At 32.7% G+C, this 18,452-nt stretch overlaps 1 protein-coding gene across 4 annotated transcripts in view; it reads right to left on the minus strand.

Moving 5' to 3' along the window:
- LOC123673525 (E3 ubiquitin-protein ligase Nedd-4) overlaps positions 1-18,452 on the minus strand; it is a 37,863-nt gene extending 19,411 nt beyond the window's left edge. Inside the window, exons 1-7 of one of the 4 annotated variants that reach the window (XM_045608441.1) lie at positions 18,276-18,452; positions 18,001-18,080; positions 17,866-17,947; positions 17,769-17,807; positions 17,544-17,704; positions 11,478-11,628; positions 3,084-3,220 (exon numbers count right to left, since the gene is read on the minus strand). In XM_045608441.1, coding sequence (XP_045464397.1) covers positions 3,084-3,220; positions 11,478-11,628; positions 17,544-17,704; positions 17,769-17,807; positions 17,866-17,947; positions 18,001-18,080; positions 18,276-18,329 — 704 coding nt within the window. In that variant the 5' untranslated portion in view covers positions 18,330-18,452. Of the gene's footprint in view, positions 1-3,083; positions 3,221-11,477; positions 11,629-16,054; positions 16,080-17,543; positions 17,705-17,768; positions 17,810-17,865; positions 17,948-18,000; positions 18,081-18,275 lie in introns of those variants that run through there. The other 3 variants (XM_045609889.1, XM_045609211.1, XM_045610636.1) reach the window with 3 other exon arrangements.

An 18,452-nucleotide genomic window follows, 5' to 3' on the forward strand; every position in this document is an offset into this window, starting at 1 on the left:
TATAGCTCTCCCATTCACTAAGCTACACTATGTAAATTTATGAATTAGTTTTTTCTGTTTTCTTCACCAGTTTAAACACCACAGTTAAAATGATCCATAAGAGTTATATGATAAGAATTTTGCAAGCAGGTTAGTATCCAGTGTCCATCTAGAATGCAACAATTTTTGAAGAGCCTTTGGTGAAAAGGAATATGCATATTTTAATGATCTTCAATGGGATCTTTCATGGGCGACTCTTAAATGAATATATATCTCTTCATTGAATTTCCTTGAAATGAGATAGCATTTCACTATATTTTTACTTTATGTGGGATCCGAATTCTTAACACCCAACTGAATGATACGCTACTGACTTGACGAGACGAAAACTACACGATCCATCCTAAAACGGTGGACCATGCAGTTTTATCGATATAGGGAGACGTAAGGGGAAGAGGTACTTGAGACTTAAGACTGAGACTGGAGCACGATACAAGGGGACGAAGGTGGTATTCGACGTTAGGGAATAGACAGACATAGTAAGAATTCGACGTTAAAGAATAGACAGACATGGTTAGTATTGGACGTTACAGATTAGACGGAAAAGGTTGAAGAATTCGAGGTGATAGACGCATATGATTCGACGTAAAATATATTAGACGCAGCTAGTTAGATAATTCGACGTAAGATACAGACGGATCAACTCGAATAATCAGACAATTAGACGATTAAGAATTATACGAAATAAAATAACTTCGATAGTTCGATAGACGAAAGTTCAGTGGCTGTACATTCAATTGAAGTTGAATTGTACAAAGTGTAAATAAACAATAGTTAAGTACCGGCGGCCTTTTTATATAAACCCCTAGACAACGATATAAAAACCCTACATTTATATAATCTGAATTCCAATTTATGAAACTATGACTGTCTGCGTCCCTTCGTAATAATCGTTATTTTGAAAATTTAGGATCTTTCGGATACAAAAATGATGAAAATAATTTAAACTGGTTATTTCTATGATGAACCACAGCAATTTTTAGTGATATTTTTGTAACCAGAAATAAAGCCGCGACTAGACGTTCAAGGCCTACTTCGATGTCAATAATTTATGAATGGACTATACAATATTTAAGTAACAAAAATTGTTTATATGAAAAAACCTTCACGATTTTTTTCTACAAATTCAATCATTTACTCCTTGCTATATCATCTATAATTTACCAAAAAAAAATCAAAATTTAAACAGCTCCTTCTGGGTATTGCAGATTCTTTGTCAGTTAGTATATTATATACCCCAACCCTTTGATATTTCTCTTGAGATATTTCGATACTATTCCCGTGGTTGAAATGATTATTGGGATAGTTCTTGTTGGAAGCAATCTCCACAGACGCTTCATATTCAATATATGTATGTTGAAATTTTTTGACCTCTGTTTGATGCATGTGTTGTTATTTAGGATTACTACGTCGATGATTATTGGTGTTTCTTGATCTTTATTGACTAATAGCAGATATCAGAAACATATCAGGAACAGTTATGCCTGTGAGAACTGTACGGTCCCATTACTAGTTTATAGTATCTTTGTATCTTTATAGTATCAATTATAACATTTTTTGAAAAACCGGTAACTGGATGATTTTCGTTGAATCTGCTTCTAAAAACTGCATTGAAAAATATAGGGCGTTCCATTCAAGAAACACCAAACCTCCTCTATATCTTCAAGCCTTTTTTGTCAATTATTTTGTTTATTATATTATTTCTCCTCGGTTGGTAGCTAATTTCAAAGTCCCCTTCACACCCAGCATTTCTGCACAGTACATGATAAGATGCAATGATTGGAGGTTCTGGTCGTTAGAAAAACTTTTGAAATGAACGCCTTTTTCGTTGTACGTAAAATAAGCATTTTATAAATGAGATTTTTCAAATTGAGAAAGAGCAATACAAATTATTAATTTCAAACAATCAAGCATATGTGTCGATGAATCTCAGTATTAGCATCATACATTTCAACGTATGATACAAGAGAACAGATAAAAACCTCAGCAAAAACTCTGTCTCCCCGTATCGATGGATGTCCTCTGTATAGGTAGAAGATGCCTTCTCAGAGTATCTGTGCCTTAGAATTATATGACACATCAATAGATATGTTGGAGCGATTATCTGCTACAATGAATACATTGTCGCTCTTCTTGGTCTTCTAGGCTAGCAACGGATGGAGTATACCACGTCATGGAGTGCATCTTACTATAAAATCTGTGTTGTGTTCCTCTGCATTCATTCGCGTAATATTGTGATGATTTACGTTGGTTTTTACCAATTATTTTTTTGTTGTTTGGGGGGTTGAGTTTAACACTGGGTACAAAGTTCATTTCTAAATATGAAGTGGAATTGATCAACTGCTCTTTACTTAGAACCTCGGAGTTCGGGATGGTTTATATAAAATTATGCAAACAACCTCTTTTGTAGCCAACTTCATACTCTTCCATTTTTGAGACTTCATTATTGTTTAATTCATCGAGTTTGTCTATTTCATGTGTCTTCCTAGTAGACCTGTTTGGGTAAGTGTTAGTTGAGGATCCTGAACAGCACTTTCAGCAGTCGGAGCAATTCGTGTTTTTCTTCTAAAATATTGTATTTGTAGAGTCATACCAATGTGTTCGATTCTTGTCTCCTCTGCTGTCATGTCCAGCGTTGGTTCGAACCTCAGATAGCGGCACTATATTTCTATTTCTCAAATTCACAATCATTCATGGGTTTCTCTGAGTCGTGGGGAAGACGTCCTTTGATCGCTTTTTACGATCTGAAGACTTCTTGAGCTGCTTTTCACGTGGCTTCCTCCGTAACCCTGGACAAAAATCTTTCAAGAGGTTTTAGCTTTATTGGAGAAATCACGTAAAATTTGCTAAGGGAATCAGTCCATTCAGCTCTCCTGATAGGTGAATCCCTGTGGATTTCCTACCGCTTTCATTAAAATTAATGAGGCAAAATTCAAAAGCTCAATGCTTTAAATAAATACTTATTCTAAACTGTCTAATGTAATACTGTAATGTATCAAAATAAATGAACAAAAACAAAAAATAAATTTATATAAAACAGTTACCTGACAGTAGGCCTCTCCCATTGGGTGGTTCTAGCCAAATGATTTACATAGTAGGTCCTCCCATTAGCATCTTGTCTTTCTTCCCAACCAACAGGTAACGCCAATTGAGATTCAGTTGGTGAATTCGTGAATATTGGCTGAAAATATTATGAAAAATGTTAATATCAAAATTTGTATAATTTATTTGGAAAAAGGGTAAATATATAGTTATCGCTTTCCACCCTGTGGAAAATTCTGTTTAATGGAACTTACAGTATTTTGGTCTCCTGAACAAAAAATTCCAATGACAGGAGGAATAAATTTGAGTGAAATTTGATGAAAAAAAACATAAATGAATATCCCCGTTTTTCTGACTTTAGGGCCAGATCTCCAAAACTAGTAGAGACCGTTAAAAATTTCATTGGAATTTTTTGTTCAGGAGACCAAAATACGTAAGTTCCACTGAACACAGGATGGAGTGAGATAACTATATATCTACCGAAACAAGATGATCAAGTTTCAGTATCAAATTGCCAAGCGAACTCAGTAATAGGGCGAGTTCGGAATGCGAACCAGCAAAATGTCTGAGAAAAAGCGCTGCATTTTATGCTTAATCAGAGAGTTACGTTGAATTTACGAACGCTATTTCAACGACAGTTCAGGCATTGATAAATAATGTATATTGTGTAATACATAAATAAAAATTAAGTATCTGTTTTATTTCCCTACATATTATAATAAGGATATTTAAATATTGCCCCAAAAAAAGTTTAGGTAATACAAACAGTAGGAGATGGAGTCATTTTTGTGGCCTTTCAAAAGATATTAGAATAAGACAAACACCAAGTAAATTTAAAATAATACCTAATCGAACAAGTTCAGTATATTATGATCTAACTTAACATCTTGTGGGAGATGAAACATATCAAAAAATATATCTGTCCAACAGAAGCAATCATGTGCTATTGGGCGCATTTTCTGAAAGTACTAATGGAGCAGAAAAATCTCACCATAGGGAGGATAATATTATTATTAGTGTAAAGGACAATTTTGTTTTGGATCTGGCTTCATGTGAATTCAAAAATAGATATTAAAGATTCTCTTTAAAAATTATAAGGTTCATAGCAGAAACATATTCATTTGAAAAATATATGTTTGTATTGTTTTCCGCAAACAATTTTTTTGAATGATCATTACATACAACAATATTTATTCAAGAAATAATTTTTTCAAATAATTATTAATAATATTTAAACGATTCTGTTCATTGAATCATTTCTTCTATCATTTCCATAATTCGAGCCTTAATAACAATTCAATTTATCCAAATACACATGTTAAATGTAGGAGGTTATGTCAAATAACAAACCTACGGACGTTTTCTGAAACAACATCAACGTAAAATTCAACAGCTGTCAATTCTACGGTCAATAGTCATTTGGGTTGATGAAAGTAAGGTTAACTCCTTTTATTTGAACCAAAGATTGATTGAAATAGAATTGAATTGAACAAAAATTTGGGTCTTTCAGAAACCGGGGGCTAACCTAAGTTAACTCGACACTGACAAGACAACCCCTAGAAATTACTGCCTAAACATTCTCTTTCTCAGCACAGATTCCGATGAGACATCATATGAAGCAGCGCTGAATTCAAGAAATGTTAAAAAACCCCAATGATTTCCATCATTCGCTGAACCATCGGTAATTTACGAACGATTTTTTGGAATCGCCCTTAATGCAGATTCGACAGCGTTGACTTTCCGCACTCGCCCATAGGTATGTAAATTAGTAGTACAAAATAAAAAATGGAGCTAGTGAGAAAAATAATGTTCATAAAAGTTTCTTATAGTTCAATTGTATGTATAATATGTCAATAATGTATGATAATTATCAATTCATAGGGAAAAACATCGAATTTTGCAACAACGACAAACAGGAGAATTATAAATACTTTTATTCTAGTTCTGATAGTAATCTCTCAAATAAGGTGATTCTCTAGACAAGTAGACATTGAAGACATCAAACTGAAGAGAATTAGGGATTTGAATGTATGCTTTAAGCCTTTAAATATTGGTTGCAAAGATGATATTTCCCGAATAATAGTGAAATTATGATTTATTTCTTCAATAATATGAAAAATATTTTGGTGATATTCAACATGATGCTCATCCAGTGACGGCTCGTCAGGGTCGGCAGGGTCGGCCGGGCCGACCCAAAAATTATCGGGAAATAGAAAATAGTTCTAGATATTCAATTCATTCAAACTCAATCGGAGTTATCGATTTCGATATCCAAATTCCCTCGGTAATGAATATTTCCACTCAGAACAGGAAAATATAACTTATACCGGCCAATATTTTCTTTCGGACCCACCTAATATTCGATTTCCAAAGCATCCAGCGTTGTTATTCCCTTTCATAAATTGCAACAAACCACAATCGTAAATGGTTACTTTTCGTAACATCACCCCAAACAAGTTATTCCAGAATTGTACGTAACACCGTAACATTAGGTCTGAAATGTAACACAAATGTTACAATTATACAATTGCAACTCCTGGAATGTCACTGAAAGCATCTCATCACGTTAGGTCGGCCAAGAGCCGATTGCGGAACCAGCGCTACCGAGAGCGCTACGTAAAGGAAAAGATACTACGACATACGCCCAGAATACGTCCACTCAGTAGAACGGCACAACAACTCGATGTTAGGTCGCTTCCCAATACACAGGGTCGGCTGGCCGGTTATCCTATTGCAGAGTGTCAAGCAGCAACTTTTCACAGTTTATTTCAAATATTTGATAATTAAATGAATGGTTAATCATGAGACATTATGTCTTAATCAGAAAAGAACTTATTTATGCCGTTCGATAGTAGCTATTGATTTTCAGATCATGAAAATATAATTAATATATTCAAATGAATGGTTGATTATGGGATATAACGTCTTAATCAGAAAAAAAACTTATTTATGCCGTTCGATAGTAGTTAGGTATTGATTTTCTGATCATGTACTGGGACAATGCTATCTTCGGCAATTCAAATATGCTGAATGGTATTACGGAATTCATTTTCTCAAATAATATTGTTTCCGATGTTCCTGAATTATATAAGTTATTTTGTATGATTTTGTCCCTGCCACCAACATCAGCGTCAGTAGAAAGAAGTTTTTCAGCGCTCAAAAAAAATAAAATCTTTCAGTAGGAACATGATGTCTCAAGACCGTTTAAATAACCTGGCACTGATATCAATCGAAAGAGGTTTAGTTAAAGAACTAGCCAGAGGAAACATTTTTTTCGAGAAAATAATTGATGACTTCGCGACAAAGAAAGATCGTCGAATTGATGATCTAAAAAATGAATAAAGGGTACGCAAGCTCATACATTTTCGGCCAGAATACATGCGGTCATTTCCACAATATTTTTTGTGGTCTTTATAAGATTTTTTTATATTTTATACATTTATTTATATGTTTTCGTGAGAGGTTTTCTCTATGTTTATTCAAATATATATTTTATGTTGATAATTGAATATTTTATTATTTCTGTTTTTTCAAGAGTTTCATTTTATTTCAGTTTTCATTGATTTGAGAACTACATTTTTATATTGGGTTATAATACGGCTATTCTAATTGAGGTTTCCCATTAAAAACAAAAAACCAACGCGTCCTCTTGGGTGACGTGGAAATCTATTTGTTTATATATATTTATTTATGTAGTTATAAGTATGATAAGGGTTGTGGGAAAATTTATATATATTTATATATAGTACGACTGTTATCTGGAGACAATATTTATATATATATATATATATATATATATATATATATATATATATATATATATATATATATATACACATATATATATATATACACATATATATATATATATATATATATATATATATATATATATATATATATATATATATATGTGTGTGTGTGTGTGTGTGTGTGGCCGACCCACATCTCGAGGGCACGAGCCGTCACTGTGCTCATCGTACGTCAATTCACTGAAAAATATTCAAAAATCTTAGGCCCGTGCTCAAAAAAAATTGAATTTCGTATTGGATTGAAAATATCACCCGGTTTATTTGATGACAAAGTTTAGAACAGGAATTCGAAAAGAGTGAGAAAATTTATGTCAAAAATACCTTTTCATAAAGCTAAGGCATATTATGTATAGTATATCCAAAGTCACTTGGAGGAAGCCTGAATATTTCAATTATACAAGGGTTGTCCAAGTTTTCAGAAATTCCTTTGGAATTTATGAAAATATTGCTATCAATAATATTCAAATGAACCCCGGTATTTAGCTAATCGTCTAGGAAACAAGAATGTCCCGATTTGATTGATCTTATTGGCTGAATATTTCCCCTCGTATTCCCCTTTCCACTTTGAGAGCGTTTTTGGTTACACTCATTGGCTGCATTTATCACTTCTCAATTACTTTCTAATAATTCGCATAGACCACTGTGGTCCATAGGGGTATTATTGAAATGCATTTTTACGTAGTTTTAGTTCGTTGTGTGACTGATGCTTTTAATAATTTCGACTATGATGTTTGGCACAATTCTATGGCTCATGTGAAAAAAGATGAATATTTCGCAAACAAATCTATTCCTTCATTTACTTTCAAAGTCAGAATTGATATATGACGGGTTCTGAAGAAATTAATTTGGCATCCTAAATATCTTCATTCCACTGAACGAAGAATTGATTAAAATCAGATTAACCAACAAATTTTTCAGTACATTTTCTGATTTTAGCAATGTTATTACTGGTTTGAGAAACCATGTAGAATAAGCTCTTAGTACGTCAAATTAGCAGCTACGTAACCAGATCGAAAAATCGATCAAGTATTTTATAGAAAATAGAAATATTTCACCATTTCCTGCCATCAATCGGGACAGTTTTAATAATAGGTTACATAGATCTTTAAATATTTATTCTGATTCTGAATACGAAAAATTTAAGAGTTATCGAGAAAAATTTTGAACTGAGGAAATACTATAATTTCTAACTAAGTGGAGTAGTCTATGACTTGGCCTATGACTTCCGGAAAACATAGAAACTAAAATCGAAATTTCTAAATTTGACATTTCATGAAATGTCATTAATTATTCGTAATTGAAAATTTTATTGGTTTATGGATTTTCAATCATCTTAACAAATAATTTATTACAATTCATGAAATTTCGGCTTTTTAGTTTCTTTTTATGTTTTTTGGAAGTCATAGACTACTCCATTCAATGAGAAATTGCAGTTTTCCTTAGTTCATGTTTTTCCTCGATAACTCTTATAGTATAGGATTTGCTTGAGACCCCTCTCTTTTTATATCTACGTAAAATTGACTGAATGAATAAAAAATATAGGTATTTTCCAAAAAACTCTTCATAAGATATCTATAGGAATCTCTTTAACTTATGAACCGTTGAGCTTATACTCAAGTATTGTCATATTGCTGAAATGATCATCAACCAAGCTATCCGATAATGCATTAATATACTGGGTGTGAAATAATAAAGTAGTACTCTGTTTCCGGTATAGAAGGAAATTGTATAAATTTTCAGCACAAAATTATTATTAGTTTTCCATAAACGTCTATTAGGTCATCGCGGTGAATCACCCTGTACATCATTATCATTTAGCCTTCTGCTTGGATGTCATTCAAGGATCTCAAGGTCATGCACCTATTCTACCCTAGTTTGTCTTATCTTCAGACAGAACAATTCCGAATTCATCTCAAACATTTTCGTGCTCTTATAATTCTATGCAACGATCAGTTCATCATCGTTGATAACGTTCTTTGATAGAATATTACAGGTCGAGAATAAAGAATAATCAAATTATAACACCGTAGAATGACATAGTTTCATTTTGGATGTAACAGCAAAAGCTACTCACGTCACAAATTTTCTGAAAATATCGACATCTGAGTCCCATACATACGCAAAAATATTATTTTCAACTCAAGGGTTCGAAAAGTGTGCGCCTATGGTTTATGACTGTTTTGCAATTATCTCTGGCCGAGCGTTTTTATAGACTAGTTCAAGTGACTTTGGATATACAATACCACATTCATACCATATTGAAAGCAAAATATTTCAACATTTTTTATTCATTCGAAAAAATAATATTACTTATACAGGGTGATTCCGCAGGAGACCGTCAGATTTTAGGAGAAGTTTACACTAGTCAAGGCAGTTTTTTTGAAAACGGGATGTACAGGGTGTTTTTTCAACCTTCAAATTTAATCTGAACTTATCATAATTCCCACCCTGTATTTTTTGCAGAAGTGTTGGAATTATTGAAAGTAGACAATCATATTGATCTACACTGAAAATTACATCAATATTGATCGAGCCATACCAAACTTATGAATAAAAGAAAAATCGGTCGAATCGGACAAATCACCCTGTAGTGTAGACTCTCAATAAAGGCCCCAACCATAAACTAAACATTGTTTCGAAACTGCCTTGACTAGTGTAAACTTCTCCTAAAATCTGACGGTCTCCTCCGAAATCACCCTGTATATCATCAACACCAATTTTAATGCATCTAAAAAAAGTCTGACTTTCAATATCTCAGATATCTGTCAAATACTGAAAATTCAACTCTATACCTTTTCCGAAATAGATAATATTCAGCATTCACGCAGAATTACATCTATTGAAACCTTCAGAGGTGAAAAAGGTGAAATAAATCGTTTCGAGTTATGCATGGAAATTTTTTCGGCGTAGACAGGTTTTTCAAAGGGGATTGAAAATAATTCGAGTTATCGAGGATTTCGTGTTAACTGTATTATCGTTATACAGGATGTCCCGGGAAGAATGCGACAAACGAATAACATGAATTGAGGTCATCATGGAGGACCCTTCTCAAGAAGATTCAATCGCCTGAGTGCCTTCGTTTGGGATATACAGGGTGATGTTCATCTTATGAGTGAAATTTCACTATTGAATAACTCTTCAACTTATTAACCGAATATTTTCAAATTTTGAAGTTAAGTCGCCCTTTACTATCGCCTTTCTACAATATTTCTGAATTCGAGTAAATCAGATCCGGACTAGGAAAATTTCAGACTTCTCCTATTTTCGTCAATATTGGATCACCCTGTACGTGAACATCATGATTTTTTTTTTCGTTTTCGTAACCACAAAGAATTAATTCATTATGAAAATTCTAAATCTCTACTTGGCACAGTCATACAGGGTGACCAATAAACATTCCCTTATGAAAGAAATTTCATAGTTCAATAAATCTTGAATTTCTCGATAGAATTATTTCGAAATTTGCAGTTATTTCACCCTTCACGAATGCTTCACCTGATTTTTCCTCAAATTATTCAAGAAAACTTCTAATCAACAAACTGGATAATAAATTGATCTTGAAATCAATGAATCAAAAATGAAATAAATAAAATATTTTCAGTTCAGCAGGTAATGTTCTAAATCGTATCCTTCCAATTCAATACATTTTTTAGCACGTTGATATAGGTGTTTCACAGATTTCGCTATGGTATTCGGTTGAAATTCAATAATATCGCCAACATCAATAATTCTTTGGAGCAGTTGCTCATTACTGTCAGTCTGACATAGACCTTCCCATAATAAATAATCCAAGGGTGTCAGATGAAGGGATCGAGGAGGTCAAGCCACATTTCTATTCTGCCAATCGATCTGTTTCCAAAAGTCTCGGTCAAAAATATTCGCTCACTTTTTTTGGTTAGTGCGCATTTGCTCCATCATGTTGCAGCCACAATGTTTTCATTATTAAATTAGGTTCCAAAAATTTTCATAAATATCTCCCGTCTACCTATTTTCAAAAATATTAGGGCAAATCAAACGATTATTGTAGATACCGCACCAAACATGAATCGAGAATTTAACTTGGGAATTTTTATGTATCACTGATTTTGGATTATCCTGAGCCCATAAAAGAAAATAAAGCGAATTGTTGATTTCATTTCTAGTGAATGGCGAACTGCAAAATTCCACTCATAGGGAAATGTATGACGGTAACAAGCCGGAGATTTGCACCATTTGCCCACACATTGATTTGAAATTTAAACATCGATTAATTTCTGATTTCTCTTAAGAAATAATCGTTCTAGCATCGTGCGAAAACACTGGCGTTAAGTCAGGAAATTTTGACCGTTCCCCCATTCATGCGCCAATAGGGATCCCATATATACCTATATACTATTCTGTGATAGCCAAGGGCTTAATTGACGCTTGGATTAACGAACATCCAAAAGCTCCTGATTTCATGTCAGTGTTTTCGCTTTAGATCCATGATAATCCATTTCGCATGTTCCACAGATATTCATAATTAAATTGTGTATACCCGTTTCAATCAAAGATTTTTTTTTTTTATCCATAAGAAGTAATTAAGGAAGTAATCTAATTACGTACAGCTGCACTTTCTTCCCTTCCATCATGTATGATTTCCCATTCTCTTTCTGTTGAATCCATTGAACTTTCTCCAGATGGTGGAGCTAATTCAGGACTGTCAGGAAGAAATGCATGGTAAATTTCCAGATATCCTTTGACTCTTGACCTGGCACTAAAAAAATATGTCATAAAATCACTATTTTATATGGGTTCAAAACAATTTTGAATGAAATAAAGTAAGGCTATTAAGAAACTTCTAAAAAATAGAACTGAAATTGTAGTAAGGATAATAATTCGCAGAATATTCAAAAGCGTTTAACGAACGTTTCGACAACGATATGGTCATCTTCAGAAACTAAAAGTTAGTAACTGAATTTGCGAAAACATGTACCGGGGGCTTAAACCGTATTTCTACTATTGATTGTTGGAGGTAACTTTATTTATTCTGATTGTTATGAGTTTCGTCTATTCGTTTTTTTTTTTTTTTGAAATAGCAAGCGCTCTTGTCTTTTGTTTTATTCACTGTTGACGGGCTCCTTTAGTGTTTTCATTCGTTTGTTCACTATTTCTCCAATAAAAAGTTTCAAGCTCATGTATCTTGAAGAAACAACCGCTGTTCCTATTGCTGCGTTAATATACCTTGAAATACTTCCTTTCTTAGTTTTTCCTATATTTTAGTATTTGTATAGGTAACTCCCGAGTAAGTAATATTTGATATAAGCTATGTATTTATGGTCTTCAACTTATTTTCCAATGATAGTTTGCTGTTTGGGTTGAATAGCGGGTAGAGCCGACCATGCAATTGGCTTTTTCCTGTTTTTTTCTAACTGTTTGCTAAAGTTAAATTTTTTGTCTTAAGTTCATCCCATATATTTTGCCTTTGTTTCATTTTATCGTCTGATTTTCAATCTTTACGTTTCCTGCTTTTTCTCTCCTTACTGTTGACCGCTAAAGAAGACTGCAACTGTTTTTGTCGTATTTATTTTGAATCTCCATGTCTTAAAATATTCCATCAGTTGATCTATGCCTATCTGTATCTACACCTATATCTATCTGTTATTGATTTCAGTGTTCTACTACAACAGTTCACAGCGGTGTCGCCGGTGTCATCTATACACAGGGCAATCTAGTAAATATTCATTTTTGGTATGTCCGATATACATATGTTGAAAAGCGGCGAACAGTCCTATGACCGATCCTTGTGGTACTCCGGCTTCGATTTCTCCCGTACCGGCAGTACCATCTTTATTCACCCTGAATTTTCTGTTATCCAGGTACGATTTCATCAACCTCATAGTTTGGTTGGAAATGTATGGATCTTCATATTACAGATCAGTCATTGGTATCACTTTTTTATATTTAGTTTGGTATCTTAGATCTCGTTTTTCTTCTATTCAACACTGACGCAATTCTCTACTGTGATATGTCTTCAGAATCTGTTCCTTTTACTTTTTTGTCCCATTCTTCGTTCAATTCTTGTCGAACTTTACTTTGTAAGTCAATTTAATCAGTTTTTTCTTCGAATTTAATGTTAGTCCATACCGTTTCCTCGCTTTTTTCTTTTCCGCTAACAAGATTCCCTCGTTCAAAGGTAGAGGACTCTTCTTAGGTATTCGTTTGATTTAGTGGACGACTATTTTTTTTTTTTAGATTCTCGATTTGATTATCTATATGTACTTCGTTTTCTATTTTCACACTTCTAGTTAAATTTTTTTTTAATTTCACCTAATCAATTGATTTTCAATCCGCGGGTAGTCTGTCTAATTCGATTTCCAATTTCAAGATCACTAAACATTGATCCGATGAAAGATCCATCTTAGCTTCGATTACATAATTCGTTGATACGTATTTCATTACTGATTTGTTCAGTACGTCCATCTTACCTGAGGTTTCATGGATTTGAGTGGGATCTCCTGGATCAGTTTGTTTCCATAAGCGTTTTTAATTTTCTGCTGTTCAATTCTGGATGCTTTACATTCCTCTCATTAGAGTGGATCGTCATTTTTTTTATAATATCTGTTTCTTCTATCCCGTTTTTTTTTCGGAGTCGGTATACAGAATAGTAGTTGATTTCTCCTGCTTCTTTTCTGACTCTCGCCCTTTTTTCTTCGATGTTCACATCCAGGACTTCTAGTAGTTCGTGATTACTTATTCCTCATTTCACTGAGCTCTACCTCCTTCGTTTCTTTGTTGCCTGACCTTTTTTAAACTTCATAATTTCTTATTTTGGCTTCAAGTGAGTTTCACCCAAAAGAAAGAATATCAATTTTATTTTCTTCCAAAAACAGAATTAATTCTTGTATTTTGGAATAACGGAATTTGCGTTCCATATTGCAATAATAAGTCGCATATACTTGATATAAGATATATATATAAATTTTCGAAAAATTCACAAACTAATATTCCATATTTTTCAGATAATTTGTGTGATCATAAAATTTTAGTGACCTTAAGTTTTTGAAAGAATGTTAAGTAGTGATATTTATTCCACCTTTTATGTAGGTATTGTTTGCTTTTGATATTGTCATGAAAAGTAAGCTGCAAGTTGTGTTCATTCTTGTCTTAGGAACTTTCTCTCTTAATTCATCACCCGGAGATACACACAAAAAATAATTACATTATGCATCCTCAACATAGCGCAAATAGATTTTTTTGAAGAATTTTATGTATTGTCATAAGATGTTCGTTGTACAATCCCAAGAAAACTTCACCAATCTTAAACCCATCTTTTCATCCTTGCTCATTTCGTGTTAGTGTAACAACTACTAAGAAGTTTAGCATTTTAATTTTCGATCTGAATTTGACCACTATATTCTTCAGTTTATTTGGTGACTTGATTGGTATCCTAGTTGCAAAGTCGAATCTTTCAGGGTTTACCTGCTAATTCATATATATGTATCAATTTTGATGATAATATCAAGTTCTCATTCTTTTTTTCCGGAACATTATTATATTATTATTTTCTCTCGAATGCTGCTCCAATTTGTTTATACGATAATTAAGGCCCTGAATTTCTATTTTCATTGATTTATTTTCTGTTTTATTTGATTCACATGCTGAAGCATGTGAGAATGTCGAAATTTGAAGATTTAGTGAACTAAATTCTCAAATTTCGGTTTAGCTGAGTTTGATTGTATTCTCCAACATCACATCCATGCTATAGATATGTTTATATGTTGTTGCATACATTTAGACGATGGATTGTTGTGGATAATAAGAGCTGAATTATCAGCAAACTTTTGCATGCATGGGATGGCTGTGCACACCAGAGGATTAATGAATAAATCAGGAGTACTTCAGTGTGATATTTAATTTCAAGTGAAAAACCCAAGTGCTTTCGGTCTAATTGAAGACCATCATCTGGGTTTTCCTAGAAGGGCAACTGAGGTTGTATCATAATCATCCAATAAATAACATAAAATAATTATCCGTCCAGGAAATTATCATAATTGTCAGCAAGCAAGTACAAGTATTACAGCAATAAGTAATGACAAGCTCAAACTTCAAAAAATATAAAATCTTTTCAACGACGCAATTAAGTGGGTCACAGACAATTATAGCAATGACAAATGACATAAATATTATAACCTCGAGAAACACCAAGAAAGACAGGGAAGAAACATCTCAACTCTCAACACATTGTTAAATATGCTGACAGCAGGATGACCTGAAATAAATGTTCATAGGCGTAGTGGTCTAAGGGGAATCTTGAAATCACAACTCACATAAAAATTTCTAATTTTAAATGGAAACAAACAAAACCAAAGAAAATAAAACGCCCAATCGACAAGGACTTTAAGAGTTACATCAAAATCAAAAACAATGAAGCAAAACTATTGTTCAAATTCAAGTTCACTTGAGTGTTCACACAATTCATGTTTGAGTTCAATTCACATACTATTTCAATATCTTCTAGGAGATTCTCATTTTAATGTTATAACTATTTGTTGCAATCCCGTGGAGGATCTTGGAATTGTGGTTGGGGCTGAATGAATGACCTGTGAATTTTTGGTGGTGACCAAATGCTGATGACTTCAGGTGTTCTTTCATTCTTCCAATCTTCTTCTAGTCTGTCCAACGTATGAGACATTACAATCATTACATCTCAACCTATAAATGCCACTACATTGTAACTTATTCAATTTATCTTTGGAATTACATGAAACATTTCCCAGGAGTAAGGAACTAGAACAAGAGATCCTCACTCCCTCACACAAAGCCTCAAGGATGCGCGAAATGGCATTAGAAAAATGTCCTAAATAAGGAAGAGAGAAATATCACCAGTTTAAGTCAGGAGGTCGAGTAGAATTGACCAAATCTCGTCTTCTTATGGACAATATGTTGTTACTGAGACTGAGTCGAGAAAACCGTAATTGGTCTAGAGATGGAAAGGTCCAGGATATTGATCTTTCTATTAACTTCGAATTTAAGGGTGAAATTGATGTTGTGGGCATCGTCAAGAGAACCATTTAATATGTCAAAGGTGTCGTCAACATATCTATACCAGCAGACTATCTGAGTCCAACTGCTTAGGATAAGTATCTTGAATTTTTTCTCAAGAAAGCGGTCAGCTAAATTATTGTAGCATATATACTTGCTTGTTTGTGAGCTATTCTACTGAATTTTTATTGCCATAAATGTCATACTAAAATATATTATACAGAATTGGAGATAGGGGTGAGCTTCACGAGAGGCCTTGTTATGTTATAGGTTGATCTTCATCAATATTAATTATTTCTTGAAGATGAATCATTCTTGAAGAAAATAAAAGCAACTAACAGGCATTTTGAATACTGCTATCATCACTGATTGCAGATAATCAATATGGATAAAAAATTGCAAAAATGTCATATTTCATCTTCTGACATTTTATGGATGAGCTTGATTTTGTAAAGGTGGACTTTTTTAGGTGCCTAAAATATGACAACCTCAATCATTTTTACATGATTAGTTTACAAATTCTATTCTTGCACCATAACTAGTATTTTTTTGGTCTGAAATTTAAAAATTCACCACTCATCTGTTTCTGAAATCAAATTTTGTCAGGCCTGTTTAAACATCCTATAAATCAAAACTTCAAGTCACCTACGAAATAAAGATTTCAATTTCAATTTCAATAAAGGGTGTCCAAGAAAGAGAAGGTAAAGAAATTACCGAAATTTGAATTTCAACCAATGATAGTGATAGTATTCATTGGTTCCATATAAAGAACAATCCAAATGAAACTTGTCCACTGTTTTCTGGATTATATCTAAACAACGCACCACACAGTGCCACACTTCCCTATTTGAAGTATCAAAGACATTCAGAAACCTGAACTGTTAAGATTCAAAATATATATTGAAAACAATATACAAATAAATCATAAACAACTCAGAATAGTCACTGTGTTATTTTCAAAGCCCCATTCACTCTTTAGTACCTCATTAATACCGGTCTAATTTAAAAAATACACAAATTTGAAAATCTTTTTAGCAAATAGTCATCTATTTTGGATGGATATTTCATGTTTTATAGTTGTAAGAAAATAGATCTACCTGAAGAATCGACTAATATAATAATTAATTCAACAAATAATCTTAAGATAGTGTTATAACTTATTTTGAAAGTAGTTGGGCATATTTTGAATAACCATTGCTTCATTTCCCATTATATTGAAGAACATAGAAAATCAAAAGATTTTTCATTTTCATATCAAAATACTTAAATAATTGATTGTAGTATCATTTGCCTATCAGAATATGGGAAACTCTGTTACTTGAAATTAGTTTATTATTAACCTTTGCAAAACTCATGCCAAAATCACCTAAATAATTAAGTTAATAATGCTCTGATACAATGTATTCTGAATTTCCAACTTGAACTCATGTAAAGATATTAAGGCATAAAGCATAGTGATAAGGATGAACAAAATGCAAAATACTTATTATATTTCATAACAGAAACATTTCTTGTGAAATTTTAAGCAATTAAAATGTATAATTTAATCTTAATGAGTAATGTATATGTGTAGTACTTAACTCAAAACCGTATGACAATGAATTCAAAATTTTATCATGCTTATGTATAAGATAAAACATCAATTACCTTCTGGGCTTCAGTAAATATTTAATTGGTGGAATGACTAGATTTTCATACTCTTTAGGCAATGACATTAGGCTTATTTCAACCATTCCCAAAAAATCATCCCTTGTTAATCTATTCTCATCAAATACTTGCAGTATTAGTTTATGCTCAGTTGGTTTAACCTACAACAAAAATAAAATCAACAATGAGAAGTTTTTAAGTGATTGTTCAATCTAGTACACTCACACCAAATATAAATTCCTCGTTCCATTCAGGATTAAGAGTCTGAAATTAATGTTGACAATTTATATTGAGGAATATTATTGCACATATCATTCTTTACCTTTTTTTTCGTTTTTGTGAGAACTGCATCAATAGTTTCATCTCCACTAATAGTATTCAAGTCTATTCTCACATAAGGATCACTACAATAAAATAATTGAACCCAATAATTCCAACTTTATCACACTCAGCTCACCTTGCTCCGAAAATATCTTTTTTCATAAGTCCTTTACCTCTTATGATTCTTAGTCTAACTTTACTAGTTGGTTCCTCAGTCTTAAATATAGGGAAATTTATTTATATATGCATCAAGTATTATGAAAGAAATCAAGCTTTTCATATATTATTTCGTATAAAATGTTCTTAACTAATATCAGTACACTCTATATTTTGTAACATAACAAATTATCAACCCCTTCAAACTGGTTAATGTAAATATCAAATGTCAAATGATACTTTAACAATACTTACATATCCATCAACTCCTACTTGAGGATAATATCCAAAAATTCTATCTGAAGCCATATGAAACAAACGAGTTTCCGAAAATAGATTTAAATTAAAACAAATCCAAAAAATTATCACAGTTTATGAACTAACTTTCCACATCTGACATTTCACTTTCATATCATATTAGTCTGTCACATG

This window comes from Harmonia axyridis, chromosome 1 (genome assembly GCF_914767665.1).
Source record: "Harmonia axyridis chromosome 1, icHarAxyr1.1, whole genome shotgun sequence".
Taxonomy (NCBI): Eukaryota; Metazoa; Arthropoda; class Insecta; order Coleoptera; family Coccinellidae; genus Harmonia; species Harmonia axyridis.